Here is a 14,204-nt window from a genome sequence, read left to right as displayed (position 1 = left end):
ATGCGATGACGCCAGCACGTCGGGGACGCGAGACGGCGGTGACGCGGCGCGCTGGGCGCCACCCTCTCGCTTCCTCCTCTTTAAAGCCACAACTGCAGGCGCAGGTCGCTCTCTGCTCGCTCCCTCCGCGTTCCGCCTTTGTCCACCGGCAGCCTCGGCAGACAACGAGGGGAGGGAGCGGGAGGGGGTGGGAAGTCGAGGGTGAAGACGAGGGTGAAGACGAGGGGGACGAAGAAGGGACGCCGCCTGCTCAAGGGACAAGGGTTGCACAACGACATGGCCGAGTTGGCGAGTGCGCACCCGGGAGATGCGAGCCCCGCGCTGCCGTCCGTGGCCGGCCACCTGCCGAGGGATTTCATTTCGCTGCAGTACAGGTTCGTGGTGATCCCCTCTATCTACTCCCTAAGCGAGCCCCCCTCCCCCCCCTAACCGGGGCCCTCTTCCATCAACTTTTTCAAATGGGGGTCACATACCCCCCCACTCTACTTCCCCATCTGTTAAGCGAGGCCTACCTGGGCCTTGCGCGAGGCCCGCGGGGTTGTTGTTGATAATGGTATGGTGCTACTGCTGCTGTTGATGATTTGGTGATGTTGCCGTGGTGATGGAAGTGTGAACATGGTATTGTGGTGATGGTATTGGTGATGATGTGCTGACAAATTGTCGCGGAATTATTTTACCCCGTCAATACACCGTACACCATTCCGTTGACCGTACAAATTTGCGACCTCTGTGCCTTTTGAATGCTTCTGTAACTTAATTTGTAATTGTGCCGTGGTCAATGTCAACATAACCTGCCCGAGCCGACAAAGTACGGTGACTATTGTGTTGAACATTGATTTTCAGTTTGTGTGATGTCGATTTCTCGCGGGACGCCGTTCCATTGTCCACCTCGCCACGGCGCGAATTAGCAAAACCTCTGGACACATTTGTCAATTGCACCGCGTGTGGCCTTACTATTTAATCGGCAATGAGCCCATATTCATGCCCTATTCGTAGCTGTTGGTAGACGAATGTCCTTTGTTAATAATTCTAGAAAATGTATTGCGAAATTAACGCGTTTGTATTGAAAGTTAATTTGTAACTGTTGCTTGCATCGCACCTCGATTGGCACGGTCGGCTACGTACGGTGCGAAATAAGTACAACACGCACATTAATATCGCCTAATTAAAAACTGGGTCATCAGGCCCCATAGTATCACCGAGTAAAGTCTCCCATCGACCACTCTCTCTCTGTGGTCACAGCTCTGAACTAGGACTATTGCCCAATACGTTGCCTATTTTATTTATTTCCTTTTTGGGCTACAAACATACACTTGTAATTGACGACCGTGTTGCATTTTCTTGTTTGTTAATCGCAGCAGCATCATCATCAACAGAAGGGTGTGTTAAGAAGAGCTAAGTGAGCTTGGTCAGGCCCAGTCGTGGCTAAAATGGATGGCCGGTGGACAAGGGTTACAATTTGGTCCCAGCCAGCATAGCGATTGCAGTTTAACACCTAGGAGGAGGATTTCGCCACCAATATTGTGCATAAGATTATTTTTTGGGTTAGAACGCGTAAAATATAAATGTGTCGTTAAACGTCCTCTGGTCTAACACCATTTTGAGACTCAATAAGAAAGCTGTCTCTGGTGTGGACCAATCGGTTTCAAAGACAATGCATATATTATCAGAATACGTTTTTTGTTTTCATTTTAAGCACAAGTATTGTGGTTAATGCAGACATGATTCCTTGTAAAAGGTTTCAGTTTGTTTTAATATCTTAACACCTGTTTTGTTGCCAGATAAAGGTGAAAACCTATTCTCATGTTTTGTTTACATGCAAAGCAGGTCCCATGATGTAGATAAACAAAACGTGTCAATTAATTACTAGTTCAGCATACCGGTGTGTTGGGATTGCATCCAAGAGGACGTCCCCCGTGGAGCTCGTGGTGCAGTAGTTGTATGTGTGTTGAACTTCTTTCACGGCTGGGCTGCTTGCTGCATCACGCTCGCCATGATGGCTTTGGGGGCGGGGGTGGAGGAGGCCTTCATCCATCAGTAGATACTTCATACCTCATGGTTGAACCATTTACAGTTGTTGTTACTTGCAACAATAATTTTATCCAAATTTTGCATGATCTTGGTTTTTGCTTGTATGTTTTTTTTATTGACTCCAAATTTGCATTTGCCCCTACAAAAATTGGGGAAGATGATTGACCATTGAGAAATGTGAGTGATCTAGGGCAGAACATGCCATGGCGAAATGGGAAAATGGCTGATAAAGCCTAGTAACAAAATGGCAGCCAAAGGAGGGAAAATGTACATTATGCGTTATGTTAAGGATGTGTGTTGCATATCTAAACTTGTGTGTGTCAGTCATTTGACCCCAAGTAGGCAAGAAGACCAGGAAATTGTACCACTCTGCAGCTTCTCCCCGGATTCCTGGGACTCAGGTTTGTGTCTGACCTCATGTACCCTCCCCCCCTAAATCGACCCCCAAAACGCTCAGGGTCCTGGTGCATCTGGCTAAACGACTGGGCATCTGTTAAAAAAAGAGCTTTATAGCTCATTGGATTCATCCAGTATACATACATATTCTGATTCTGCATGGGGTGGTGGGGGGTTCACAATGATCAATGAGAAGCAAGTTAAGACAAACCAATCCCATGCCATTTTAACTTGTGTGTGATCCCTGTGATACCCTTTTGAACCCCCTTCCCTTTGGGACCCCAGGCATGCGTTGCAACCCCCTGTGTTTTGTTTTCTCATCACAGACTCCTTCCTTGGGTTCCAGAGTCCCCTGGGGTTACGAGCACCTCGCGGACGGTGAGTGGGAGACGCAATTGGTAGCGAGTTAACTCTCTCGCCTGGTATGCAGGAGGCTGTGGGTTCAATCCCGACCCTGACGCCTGTATACTTGGAAAGTGTATGTTCTCTCCGTGGTCGTGTGGATTTTTCTCTTGAGTCCTCCGGTTTTTCCCTCCATTTAGAAACGCGCGTTTAGATTATTTATGCCACTTTGTTGAGCTATCATTTGTAGCCAGGTCACTTCTCAAAAAGCACTTTATAGCTCAGTGGGCCTTATCTGGTAAAATAAAATGGTTTAGTTTACAAGAAGATCCAGAGACATCAGAAGACATGGAGAGGAGATGGTGGGGGGTGGACATGGAGAGACGGCGACACGAGGAGACGTAGAGACAGATGGAGAGACACAAAGAGCCGCATAGACGCAAAGAAATGGGCGCACACAGATGCTGAGAAACACAGATGCTGAGAAACACAGATGCTAAGAAACACAGATGCTGAGAAACACAGATGCTGAGAAACACAGATGCTAAGAAACACAGATGCTGAGAAACACAGATGCTGAGAAACACAGATGCTAAGAAACACAGATGCTGAGAAACACAGATGCTGAGAAACACAGATGCTGAGAAACACAGATGCTGAGAAACACAGATGCCCACACTCGCACAGACAAGTGGAGATGTAGAGATACACTTGGAAGCAAACACACAGATGGAGAGATGCACCCACAGAGATAGTTTAGACTCTGATATCAGACTCCTGCACACTGATACTGACAGTCACACTTGGATGCAGAGACAAGGATAGACGCTTCGATATACACACCAGGGGGGGACACGTGCCGGGAGAGATGAACAGGGAGAGACAAACACAGGGAGATGCACAAAGGGAGATATAGACGCACAGGCATAGAAACAATGACAGACGCCCAAAACGCGCAGACAAAGAGAACACATTCATTTACGCATAGACACACGCAGACAGACGCACACATTTGGACACCGAGGGAGATGGACACACAGATGGACACGTACAAAGATCCATGGACACACAAAGCCTCCCATCTGTCCCTGCAGCTGCTCTCTTAATGAGCTGTTACTAAAGCGTGGGGGAGGGTGGTGGGGGATGGAGGGGAGGAGGTGGGCCCGTGAGTTCCAGCTGCTGGTCCCCCATCTCCTAAAGGGAGCCCTGTTGGAATGCAGGTCCCATTCAGAACCTCCTTGGCAGGGCGAGGGGTCACTGGGAGGCACAATGGGGTGGGTGTGGACGAGGCAGATGGCACGCGTGCGCGTGCGCGCGTGCGTGCGCAGACCCCCGTATGCATACGCTTGTACACGCTTTCGACACGCGTGAAGATGTGGACACGTCTACATATGTGTGCGCGCTGACATGTAAGCAAGTGTGCTAGCTTGCTCGTATACATACGTGTACAAAGACAAAGATCCCCCGTATGGCCTTGACAGTGCTGTTCGGCACGTGATAAAGTGGGTGGCCAACACCACGCCTGGCCGCCCTTGTCTCTCCAAACTAATGTTTACACTGCACTAGTTACTCATTTAAGGCGAAGTCGACCTAGGGGAGGCTCGGGACTGGTTCAGATAAATGTCATTGGTGTTGGCTGTGAGGGGGAAGCAAACTCGGGTAATCGGGTTTGTAGCACAGCACTTTGCACTATACTACTGCTCTAAAATCGTGCGCACACTTTGACGTGACTTCATCTCCCTCGTTATTCTCCCACCAGGAGCAGCTGCCGGGGTGAGGATGTGGAAGAAGAGGTGGTCGTGAGGAGGAGGTGAGCATCAGGGTTTAGTACGGGCAGTGTTGTGGTGTACGAATGGGGCGTGTACGTAATTGGCGTGCTTCGTGTGGTGCATGCGATTGGTGTGTGACGTGCGTATGTTAATGCTGCATGTCTGTTGTGTGTGAACGGTGTACTCAAAAGCACACGGCCTGGCACAAGTGCTGTGGTGATATCACCGTCACAGTGGCGAATGGCGGCTCTTGATGTTGTGATTGTTGTATGCATCAGTGGTGTGTGTGTGTGTGCGAGTGGTGTGATAGTGGCTTATGTGAATGGTGGGTGCATCTTTGGTGTGCTGTGTGTGTGCGCACGCACTTTGCTGGGACCCCCCCTGTCCAGGCTGGGTAAAGGGGTCTCCTTGAAAGATCTCTGTGAAGGGGTCTCTAACTGAAAGGGACACCAGCAGGTGCTCTCTTCTCAGGCTTCCTTTGTGAATGAGGGGGCCAGTGAGGGGGGGGAAGCGGGTGGGGGGAGGGTGTTTGGCTTCGTGTGGAAGAATCGGGAGAAACCACACACACAAGGGGGAAAACGCATCAGGCTCCGCACGGATGGATTCAAGAATCCATCGATTCTCCAACTGGCGCGTAACTGTGGATCCCACTGTCCCCCCCCTTCCCAGGCGGAGGAAAATTGACTGTGCAACTCCCACGCCGGTGAGCGGCACCGAGAGCCCACTTGCCTCGCTCGCCCTGCTCGCTCAGCTCACCCCGCTTTCCCACAAGCTGCAAGACGACGTCAACAAAGAGAACTGCCAGGTACGAGGTCAGGTACGGCAGGGGCCAGGAGAACAGATACAGCAGTGAAGCAAATGACAATCGGTGCCAAAACAAACGCATATACATTAGGTCCCCTTGATGTGCTGGCTTGCTATGTTCACTGATACCCAGTGTTGCCTGTTCACTCTGACTGGTGGCTAATTGTGGTGACTCGCCGTTCACCCTCGCCACTGCTGGCTCGCTGCTCGTGGTCTGGCTCTGCCCCCCCCCCACCTCCGCCCCCCCCCCTCGTCAAGTAGGATTCAGCGCCTGCTCATGTTGTGCCTTCTGCACCCCTCTCCCTGCCGTGTTCAGGTTCCTCTCAGCATGGCGAGCCTCTTCACCGCGCCCATGGTGTCGCCGGCAGCGGGGGTCTTTCACCCGCCGCCTCCCTCCGGCAGCGGAGGGCTGCAGTTGTGGAGGGGACCGCGCACCCCCCTGTCTCCCCTCACCCCCGGTGACGGGTCGCCCACGGGGTGCCTCAAGCGCCCTTTGCAGCGGGCGAGCACGGCCGAGTCGCTGATGCAGAAGCGGCGCCGTGCGATCGCCCCCCTCTTGGCGCCGCCGTCGGCACCGCGATCGCCGTCGGCGCCATCGCTGTCGCCGCCGCCATTGAAGGCGCCCACAGGAATGTGGGACCATGAGGCTGTGCAGCAGGCGCTGGACGCGTGTCTGGACGAGGAGAAGATGCTGGGAGATTTCTCTCGGGTGAGTGAGAAACTGCCCCCGACTCCCACCTAACTTCCCGTCCCCCCTCCACCTCGCATCACCTGACCGCATCACTTGACTGGCTGGACCAGCTGACTGAGGCAGGGAGTCGCTAAAAGTCATCGGCTAATTCCCTGCGTGCCCCCCCCCCCCCACCATACTCCTCCCCACAGCCGTGTTCGCTGCCCACGGTGTCCGGGAAGCACCAGGACCTTAACTACATCACCCAGGACACGGTGAGTGACGGCACACATACCACACCGCCGCTACACCCTGGCAATGCCGCACCGCAAGATATATCGCCCCCAACACTGCACCATATCGTCGGATCACGGGATTGCCACAATAAAATGTCGACGCCACACACATACGTAACGCAAGACAGCACCACGTTATTACACCACAGCTCGTAGTGTCTGTGTGTACAAACTTGTTTATCTGTGCATAGCATGTACATGTATCCCAGTGTGCTGGTGCATGTTGTCTGTGCATGCGTGCATTTGTGAGTAGCTGCGTTTGTGTATATACAGTATATCTGTGTGGGGAGCGATGGGGCAGTGGTTATCGCACTGTGATATAAACCCGGTGACCCGAGTTTGATTCTCGCTCACGGCCAACACCAGTAATTAATATTTTAATCGGTCCTGGACCTCCCTGAAGTCTACTTGGCCTTTGCAGTGTGTAAACATCATCACTGGGGAGACAAAGACGGCTGGGCATTGTGCTGACCCACCTACCTACCTACAGTCTGTTAAGGTTCTACTGGGGATCTTTGCCTGTGTAGATGGCCGCTCTGCTGCGAGGGGAATTCTCCGACTCCGTGCCGCGCTTCCTGGTGCTCGACTGCCGCTACCCCTACGAGTTTGAGGGTGGCCACGTGCGGGGGGCCCTCAACCTCTTCCGCGAGGAGCAACTCGTGCAGCAGCTGCTGCGGGGGGCCCCAGCCCCCAATTCACCGGCGAGCGAGCAGCTGGTGCTCGTGTTCTACTGCGAGTTCTCCTCCGAGCGGGGCCCCCGCCAGTGAGTGCCCCCCTCGGCCCAACTCAACATTGGCAACTGCGCTGCACACCCACATCCGGAATAAACGCCTCGTTCGAGACACAAACGGCAGCACACCTCCTGGCTTTAACGATCCTCCTCGAAGACGCTGGACCACGTGGTTAACTGCTGTAGTCTCATCCTTCAGTGGAGGAGGAACAGCAAAACTACGCGAGCTCTCCTGAAGCCCTCTCATCGTGACCAGGAGACCTTGACATTGGCACCGAGCTCCTGAACCATATTTCCACTGCAAGAATAGAACCACATCCCCATCAATGCCACACTTACATCTTGCCCCCCAATACCATTTTATATCTGTCCCTGCCACTACCATAGATAACACATACTGACACCAGCCTATAGCAACAGTGATCCCTTCCTTTTGGGTGTCAAGGTGGAGGCGTACCCTGGCTCGCCAGGAAAAGGCGCTACAGCTAAAATGAGGACTCCACCTGTGTAGGATTGGGTTGTTGTCTCCCCCTTGCACGCGTTTCTTCCCACATGTATACTCAATAATTGGCCGATAACACCGTTTAATATGGAGGACTGAAGAGCTTGGGCAGTTGCTGGCGTCAGCTCACCGCGTGGCTGCTGCCTTCCCGCTTGTCTGTACTTCCTCCTTGCGTCTCAGTCGTTTTCTCCCTTAGAGCAAGCGAATGACCACCGCGGCGCGTTACAAGTTGAAATTTATATGATAATAGGTTTTCCCATTTTTTTCTGGCAACAAAACAGGTGTTAAGATGTGAAAACGCCAAACTGAAACCTTTTACAAGGAATCATGTCTGCATTAACCACTATTTACATATTTTGGTACTGGCAAAGGAGGTCCCATGATGAAATTTATATTTTTTAAACACGCCCACATTGTCTGCTAAGGCGACGTAGCTGGCGTGACTGCGGCGGGTACGGTCCTAACGCTGTGTGTGTGCGCGTGTCACGCCGCGCGGCTGCAGGTGCCAGACTCTGCGGCGCATGGACCGGGAGGTGAACTCGTACCCAACCCTGCACTACCCGGAGATGTACGTGCTGCGAGGGGGCTATAAGGACTTCTTCCCACACACACCGGTACGGGACTAAAACCACCACAGCCATCACCCTTCACCCTCCACACTTGCCTACCACCAGAGCACCATCACATTCATTCTCCCATAACATCACCACCACCTTCGTATAGATATGGTTGCCAGCTTTTCCACTGTAGACCAAACTGCCATAAACACCCCGACCACCATCACACCTAACACCACCATAAACACATTAACACGACCATAACGTCACCAACAAAAAAGCAACTCATGCAGAAGTTCAACTGGAGTGTGGCGTCGCAAGAACGTGGTAACAAGTGAGGTGTTCATCCAGCAGTGGATAGAACACATCTCGTGATAGATATTTATGCATATAATTTTGTTTGTTTTTCATTTTACGAGCGCAGGGCCAAAACATGAAGTGGCCAGTTGCAAACAGCACTATCAAAACTGCAATAAGTGTAACACGTTCTTTGAATTGAGTAAAGTTAATGGATTAGCAGGTGACTATTGGTGAGCACGTGACTGGAGTGAATTCATATAAATGCTCCCTAATACACTATTACTTTTCTACTGAGGAAAGCCTCGCTGAGTCTCAACACTTTAAGGATGGTCCTGCCAATTGTTTGCAGTTGGGGGTGGGGGGCAGATGATATCGCTGCTGTTTAATCCCAATTGAGTAAAGTAAAATGAAAACAATTAAGCACCGTGACGGCCTTGACACGTACTCTGTGGTCCCGTGTTTGCGCATGCGTGCGGCAGGAAATGTGCAACCCCAGCGCGTACCGCCCCATGCGGCACCAGGATTTCAAGGATGAGCTGCGTCGCTTCCACAGCAAGAGCCGCTCGTGGGCTCACACGCGGCCCCGCAGCACCGCTGTGGCGCTGCTCACGCGCCTGCACACCACCTGAGGCCCACACTCGTTGAGCAAATCGGGGGGGGGAAACACGAAGGGACTGCAGTGCTCCGACTTGGTTATTCCATAAGAGGCCTGGAAAACTCCCAAGACCCGGGTGGCTCAATGAGGCATTCTGCGATTCCACGAGCGACCGGGGCAACTCGGGACACCCAGGGAGTTGAAGGAACAGACTCCGGGAACTTTGAGACCCAGGAACCCCATGCGTGGCATTGGAACTCTCAAGCAACCCAGGGACTCGATGCCTCTGTTCCCACTGTACAACATAGCCTTGTCAAGGCCATGCTGAGCCAGCCCAACGTGGCACGAGGTACTGGGTAGGTTTTCCCACTACAGATTCCAATCTTTTGCTGCTGACAAACAATTACCTCTGATCCTGCTCAACCCCCAAGCCAGATTCAAGATGTCTTGTGAAACCAGTTTAAGAATTTATCTGGCTCTACTTCAAATAAGATGGTGGAAAACCACCCATACCAGCAGGGCCTCACACTGCCGTGGCTCTGATGCATTAGGGGAGCAGGGGCTTCAAGAGAATACCTGGGGTGCGGGGAGGGCTGCTGCTCCCTCTGCACGATGTGGAGCCCATGTGCACTTGGTGCCTCCATCTTAGGAATGGTTCTCTGCCAGTGTGCGTGATCGTGTAGTATGAGTGACCTTTGAATATTTTAATTTAGGACTGATAAATTGGTGTTATTTTAAAACCCAAACAAAAATATCTATGATCCTCTATGGTTGAGTGGTTAACTGCTTGTGTGGGTGAAATGGTGTTGAGATTAGTGTTTTTTATATTTAGGATTTATTGCTGTAGTGTAACATTTAAACCAGAACGTTTGAAAATATTTAATGTGCCAGCATGTGATTAGAAGTAACTGACTGCAGTGGTTTCCTGGAATTTTAAGGACCAGTTCATATTTTAATTTATTTGCTGCAATAGGCTGTGGTACCAGTTTTAAAAGTTAAGTTAAAAAAACAATGTTCATGACTTATGGTGGGTAAGTGCTGTGAAGGGCCATTGCCTGAAGCAGTCATATTTCTCAGGCCATAGGGTTTGACATTTAAAGTGAATTGTTGCATGTAGCTCAAATGGTTGTGATTTGTTTTTTGAATTCGTATTATGGCTGTTTATATACTGCAGTGTTATTTTCCTCCCCTGAAAACACTTTACTAGAAATTTGTGACATTTAAACTCAAGGGTAGGTTATTTTGGGTGTAAGTTTTTTTTAATCCCATGTTAGTGCTTTCCATTCCCTCCTGTAAATAAGTGCTACTTTACACAATTTAAGTGCCTTTTGCGGTTTAGCAGAGGCTCCTGGTTTAGTGCAGTTGTGTAGGTGGATAGTTTATCAGCTGGCTTGAAGTTAAGTTAGTTCACTTGCCATTGAAGTAGACTTTAGCTACTAGTTTAAATGAAGTTCAGTGTAGCTTGTTGACAATTGTGCACTGAACTCACCCTCATGGCCCAACAATCCCTTGTTTACTTTGTGCACACCAACCCCTCCCCTGAACTGTAATAAATATCACACCACCACCCCTGCTCTTGACTTAATCAGCACTCCTCCACAACACTCAGGGCCAGACAGAACTTCACAAAAATCGGCTTTATTGAAACCAGAACTTGCAGGCTCTTGTAAAATGTCTCATTCCTCAAGTTTGTACTGTTACCATATCATTTGCATAAATCGCAGAGAATCTAATCAATGCAGAAACTTCCAGAGTAAATCCTTTGGACCCAGCAGCCACAGGGGTGGTGGGGGTTTCCTTCCCCTCCATCACCTGCAACACAGGAGCAGAAACAACTTGTTGGACATTGCCTTCAGTTTACTTATACACATGAAAGATCAAGTTATACTGAAACCTATTCTGAAGCTAGATTCTATCAGCATTGATTTCAGCCAAGCCTGACGGGACGATGAATGCCAATACCAGAACTTTGGTTTATTTGAAACAATCTGGAAATTACTCCCAGAAGGCACGTGCAGCTGATTGAATGTGTGAAGGTGTGCCGTGCCATGGGAGGCAGTATCTTTTCTGTAAGCTCATGCTGTTCCCCTAGTACACGTTTAAGAATCAATGTTTTTCAATTGGAAAACTTAATGTAACTACATTGTTCACTAGGACAATCCCTTGTGGTGAGCATCTCGTTTGCAAGGTGCAGCCTATACCGAGTGAACAAGCAATATTTAGACTTGTTCAGACTGCTTGTGTTTATTGCATTTCAAGGGGCCACCACTTTAGAGTTAGGCCTGTGGAAATTGCGTGTTATACGTAAACAAGAGCAAATTGTAGCAGTTCGCGCCCTGAGCCAGGGACCCGAGTTCAATTCCCACTCACGGCAACGATTATCTGAACCGGTCCTGGGCCCACCCCTAGGTCGACTCAGCCTCAAATTAGTATTTGGTGCAGTGTATAAATATCCCCACTGGGGAGACAAAGGCGGCCACCCCCTCGAGTAGTTCCGGGCCTTCATAGGTGCTCACCAACAGCACTTTTCTTAAGTCCATACGGCATTGTCTTTGTTGTACGTAACGCTGGAGACCGCTACATGGACAAGACTCGGCTCTATCATCACGTGGGTGAGCGCGCGCGTGGTGTTGTAGGCGCGCTGACTAGGGCGGGGCCGACGGCGCAAGCCCCGCCCACTCTCGAGCAGGCCCCGCCCCCCTGCCCCCCGCTGCCCCCGCGTCAAGACGACGAGAGGGAACGGGGAGCCCTGGGGGGCCGTTGTTCTCCCAGCGGTGTAACGCTGCGCCGGGCACGGGAGCCCGGGCGGCTGACTAACCACTGGGTTACACACGCAGCACACCCTGCTGTGTATACAGTATAGTGTGTGTGTATATTTATTGGGCGCCACGATGGCGCCTGGTATACAGGTGATCGTGGGTTCGATTCCGACACCAGCATATTGGGAGCTTGCATGGCGCTGCAGCCTGTTTGCACGCTCCCCCTGTGGTGGCATGGGTTTAAACTCCGTGTGATCCGGTTTTTCCCTCCAAATTTAGAATCAACGTCCACAAGATAGGACAACTTATTTGAGCTGAACTCAGCCGGCCTTACCTGCTAAACAAAAATAGTTGATCTTGATACTCGCAGGCTATTTTGGTTACACAACTGTGCGTGTCCATAGACTGAATGACTCGACAATTGCGCAGAGCTGACCGCTAGGTGCTCCGCTGACCGTTGCCTACAGACGCATGTCCAATAATGGTTCAGTCACGGTGCTCAATGGCTCTCTACTGACCCCTACCTGTACACTGATTTAACGATGACCCTGGATATTGGTCGCGAAAGCCGACCCGGCTGGTTGTCCACTGCCCCCATCACGGACAATGTGGAGCTCATCCGTGGCTCTAAATCGGCCCCACCCAGACTCTACGGCACGCTTACCTCTTCCCCGACTCCTGCTGATTTCAGCTCTCGGCCCGTCCATCCTTGTCCACCCCCTCGCCTCCGCTCGCTCACGGCTGGATGGATGAGATGTCAGATATCTCGACTTTATCTCTCAACGATGGCCGATCACGCATCTAGACGCGGAGTCCCCTCGGCATCACCGGCACCACCACCATCACCGACATCGTCGGCCGCCGCTCCCGGAGCCGCCGTGTTCGGCTCGAGCCGGCTCTGGGGCGACCCGCTGTACAAGACCGGCAGCCGCCTCTGCTGGTCCTCCTGCTGCCGCACCTCCCCCCCCCCCTGCAGGTCCTTCTTGATGTGGTCCTTCATGGTGGACCGCGGCACCCCGAGCTCGGCCGAGCGCTGCCGCGTGGACTTGCCGGGATAGCGGCGCACCGACTCGGCCACGGCGGCGCACGTGGCGCGACGCGTCGAGGCGCGGCCGCAGCGGGGCAGGTCGCGCACCGAGCCCGTGGCGAACGTCTTGCGCTCCCACTTGAGCAGCGACGCCTTGGTGGGCGCCGCTTCGCGACCGAAGCGCGCCACGAAGCGGGTGCGCAGGCCTGCGAGAGTGTCCCCCGTGTGGCGGCGCTCGTGCACCCACACGCTGGCCACGAGGCGCTCCTCCACGCTGTAGGCGCTCGTGTCCACGGCGGCGGTCGCGTTCGCCGCACCCGCCTCCTCCTCCGCAGCCTCCTCTTTACCTGTGATGTGAAACGTAACAAAAAAAATATAAAACAGTATGCAGTGTAACGCGCGTAGACTAAAATGTATGGAACCAGGAAGGAGAGGAAGACCTCGCAGAGAATAAATGTCTTGACGACAAAGAGATTGGTGCTAGAGAGATGGGGCGTATTCGCACCAGGACAAAATGAAAATTGGTGAAATGTTAAGTGGACGCCTACGGGGCTTATCTGCCCATTGATCGCGATGCTCACGTTTACTTTCGCGACTGAAGATTATGATTTATACTTGAGCGCTTTTTTCGGGGGGGAGCGTGACTAAGTTAATTACTGCTTTAGCAGCACCCCCGATATTGGGGGAGTACCGGTAGTCTTACTTTCCAACACACCGGTGTGCTGATAATACATTCTCACGTTGGTTCGCTTGACTTAGCCGTCGGCTGGGGAGTGTACACTCGACTCAGATGAGACCAAACTACGCTTTTTTGCCGAATTTAGGGGGCATTGCCCGAAACGTCGTTTTATATTGGGACCCAATCAGGAATCCACTTAAATTAACCCGGGTCTCCACGTGGGCCAACCCGGGTCTCCACGTGGGCCAACCCGGGTCTCCACGTGGGCCAACCCGGGTCTCCACGTGGGCCAACCCGGGTCTCCACGTGGGCCAACCCGGGTCTCCACGTGGGCCAACCCGGGTCTCCACGTGGGCCAACCCGGGTCTCCACGTGGGCCAACCCGGGTCTCCACGTGGGCCAACCCGGGTCTCCACGTGGCTCCACTCAACCCTGGCTACAAGCGACTCAATTCTAGCTCCACAACTCACCCTTGGCTCCTCGTGGCTGCATCTTGGCTGCACGCGGCATCGTCCTCAACCACTCCAATTTGTTTTAAAAACAAGGCATTTTATTACAAATGTGGCCCCTGACCAACTCCCGCGGTTACTGGGCGAGCGCCTACGTGCGGGATAGGGGGTGAAACGGCCCGGGCAACGAGGATGGACGCGGATGGTGGAGCCAGATCCGCCCCACCGCGACCTCAGCCGCACCGCGCCATCTTCTCTCCACTCGCTTTCTCCTGCAACGCCGCGCCCACTCCCCTAA

The 14,204-nt window shown here is 52.2% G+C and overlaps 2 protein-coding genes and 1 non-coding gene across 3 annotated transcripts; 1 reads left to right on the top strand and 2 right to left on the bottom strand.

The window, feature by feature from the left end:
- The first annotated feature begins 39 nt into the window (after positions 1–39).
- On the top strand, positions 40–10,559 carry LOC116941398 (M-phase inducer phosphatase 1-like). The gene is made up of 10 exons (XM_032952479.2): positions 40–374; positions 2,356–2,432; positions 2,754–2,805; positions 4,529–4,579; positions 5,208–5,343; positions 5,659–6,051; positions 6,225–6,287; positions 6,836–7,071; positions 8,043–8,154; positions 8,877–10,559. The coding sequence occupies exons 1-10, from the start codon at positions 277–279 to the stop codon at positions 9,024–9,026; spliced, it is 1,368 nt and encodes a 455-aa protein (XP_032808370.2). The 5' UTR covers positions 40–276; the 3' UTR covers positions 9,027–10,559.
- Positions 10,560–10,614: 55 nt separating this feature from the next.
- LOC116941401 (uncharacterized) lies at positions 10,615–14,190 on the bottom strand. The gene is made up of 3 exons (XM_032952483.2): positions 13,928–14,190; positions 12,416–13,125; positions 10,615–10,804 (listed from the first exon to the last, which is right to left on the bottom strand). The coding sequence occupies exons 1-2, from the start codon at positions 13,965–13,967 to the stop codon at positions 12,545–12,547; spliced, it is 621 nt and encodes a 206-aa protein (XP_032808374.2). The 5' UTR covers positions 13,968–14,190; the 3' UTR covers positions 10,615–10,804; positions 12,416–12,544.
- LOC116941471 (small nucleolar RNA SNORA74) lies at positions 11,622–11,817 on the bottom strand. Its single transcript, XR_004402674.2, has one exon. It is a non-coding gene; the product is annotated as a small nucleolar RNA SNORA74 (small nucleolar RNA).
- Positions 14,191–14,204: the final 14 nt, after the last annotated feature.

The sequence above is a fragment of the Petromyzon marinus genome, chromosome 11, assembly GCF_048934315.1.
Source record: "Petromyzon marinus isolate PM22_M1 ecotype Great Lakes invasive population chromosome 11, UKy_Petmar_22M1.pri1.0, whole genome shotgun sequence".
Classification (NCBI taxonomy): Eukaryota; Metazoa; Chordata; class Hyperoartia; order Petromyzontiformes; family Petromyzontidae; genus Petromyzon; species Petromyzon marinus.
This window is presented reverse-complemented; position numbering and strand designations above follow the sequence as displayed.

Excerpts from the sequence above, each read along its gene's own strand:
- LOC116941398 (XM_032952479.2), top strand. The coding sequence starts at position 277 with ATGGCCGAGTTGGCGAGTGCGCACCCGGGAGATGCGAGCCCCGCGCTG. Across the intron at positions 6,052-6,224 it reads TGCTGGGAGATTTCTCTCGG|CCGTGTTCGCTGCCCACGGT; the intron begins GTGAGTGAGAAA and ends TCCTCCCCACAG. Across the intron at positions 6,288-6,835 it reads ACTACATCACCCAGGACACG|ATGGCCGCTCTGCTGCGAGG; the intron begins GTGAGTGACGGC and ends TTGCCTGTGTAG.
- LOC116941401 (XM_032952483.2), bottom strand. The coding sequence starts at position 13,967 with ATGCCGCGTGCAGCCAAGATGCAGCCACGAGGAGCCAAGG. Across the intron at positions 13,126-13,927 it reads GCAGCCACGAGGAGCCAAGG|GTAAAGAGGAGGCTGCGGAG; the intron begins GTGAGTTGTGGA and ends TTCACATCACAG.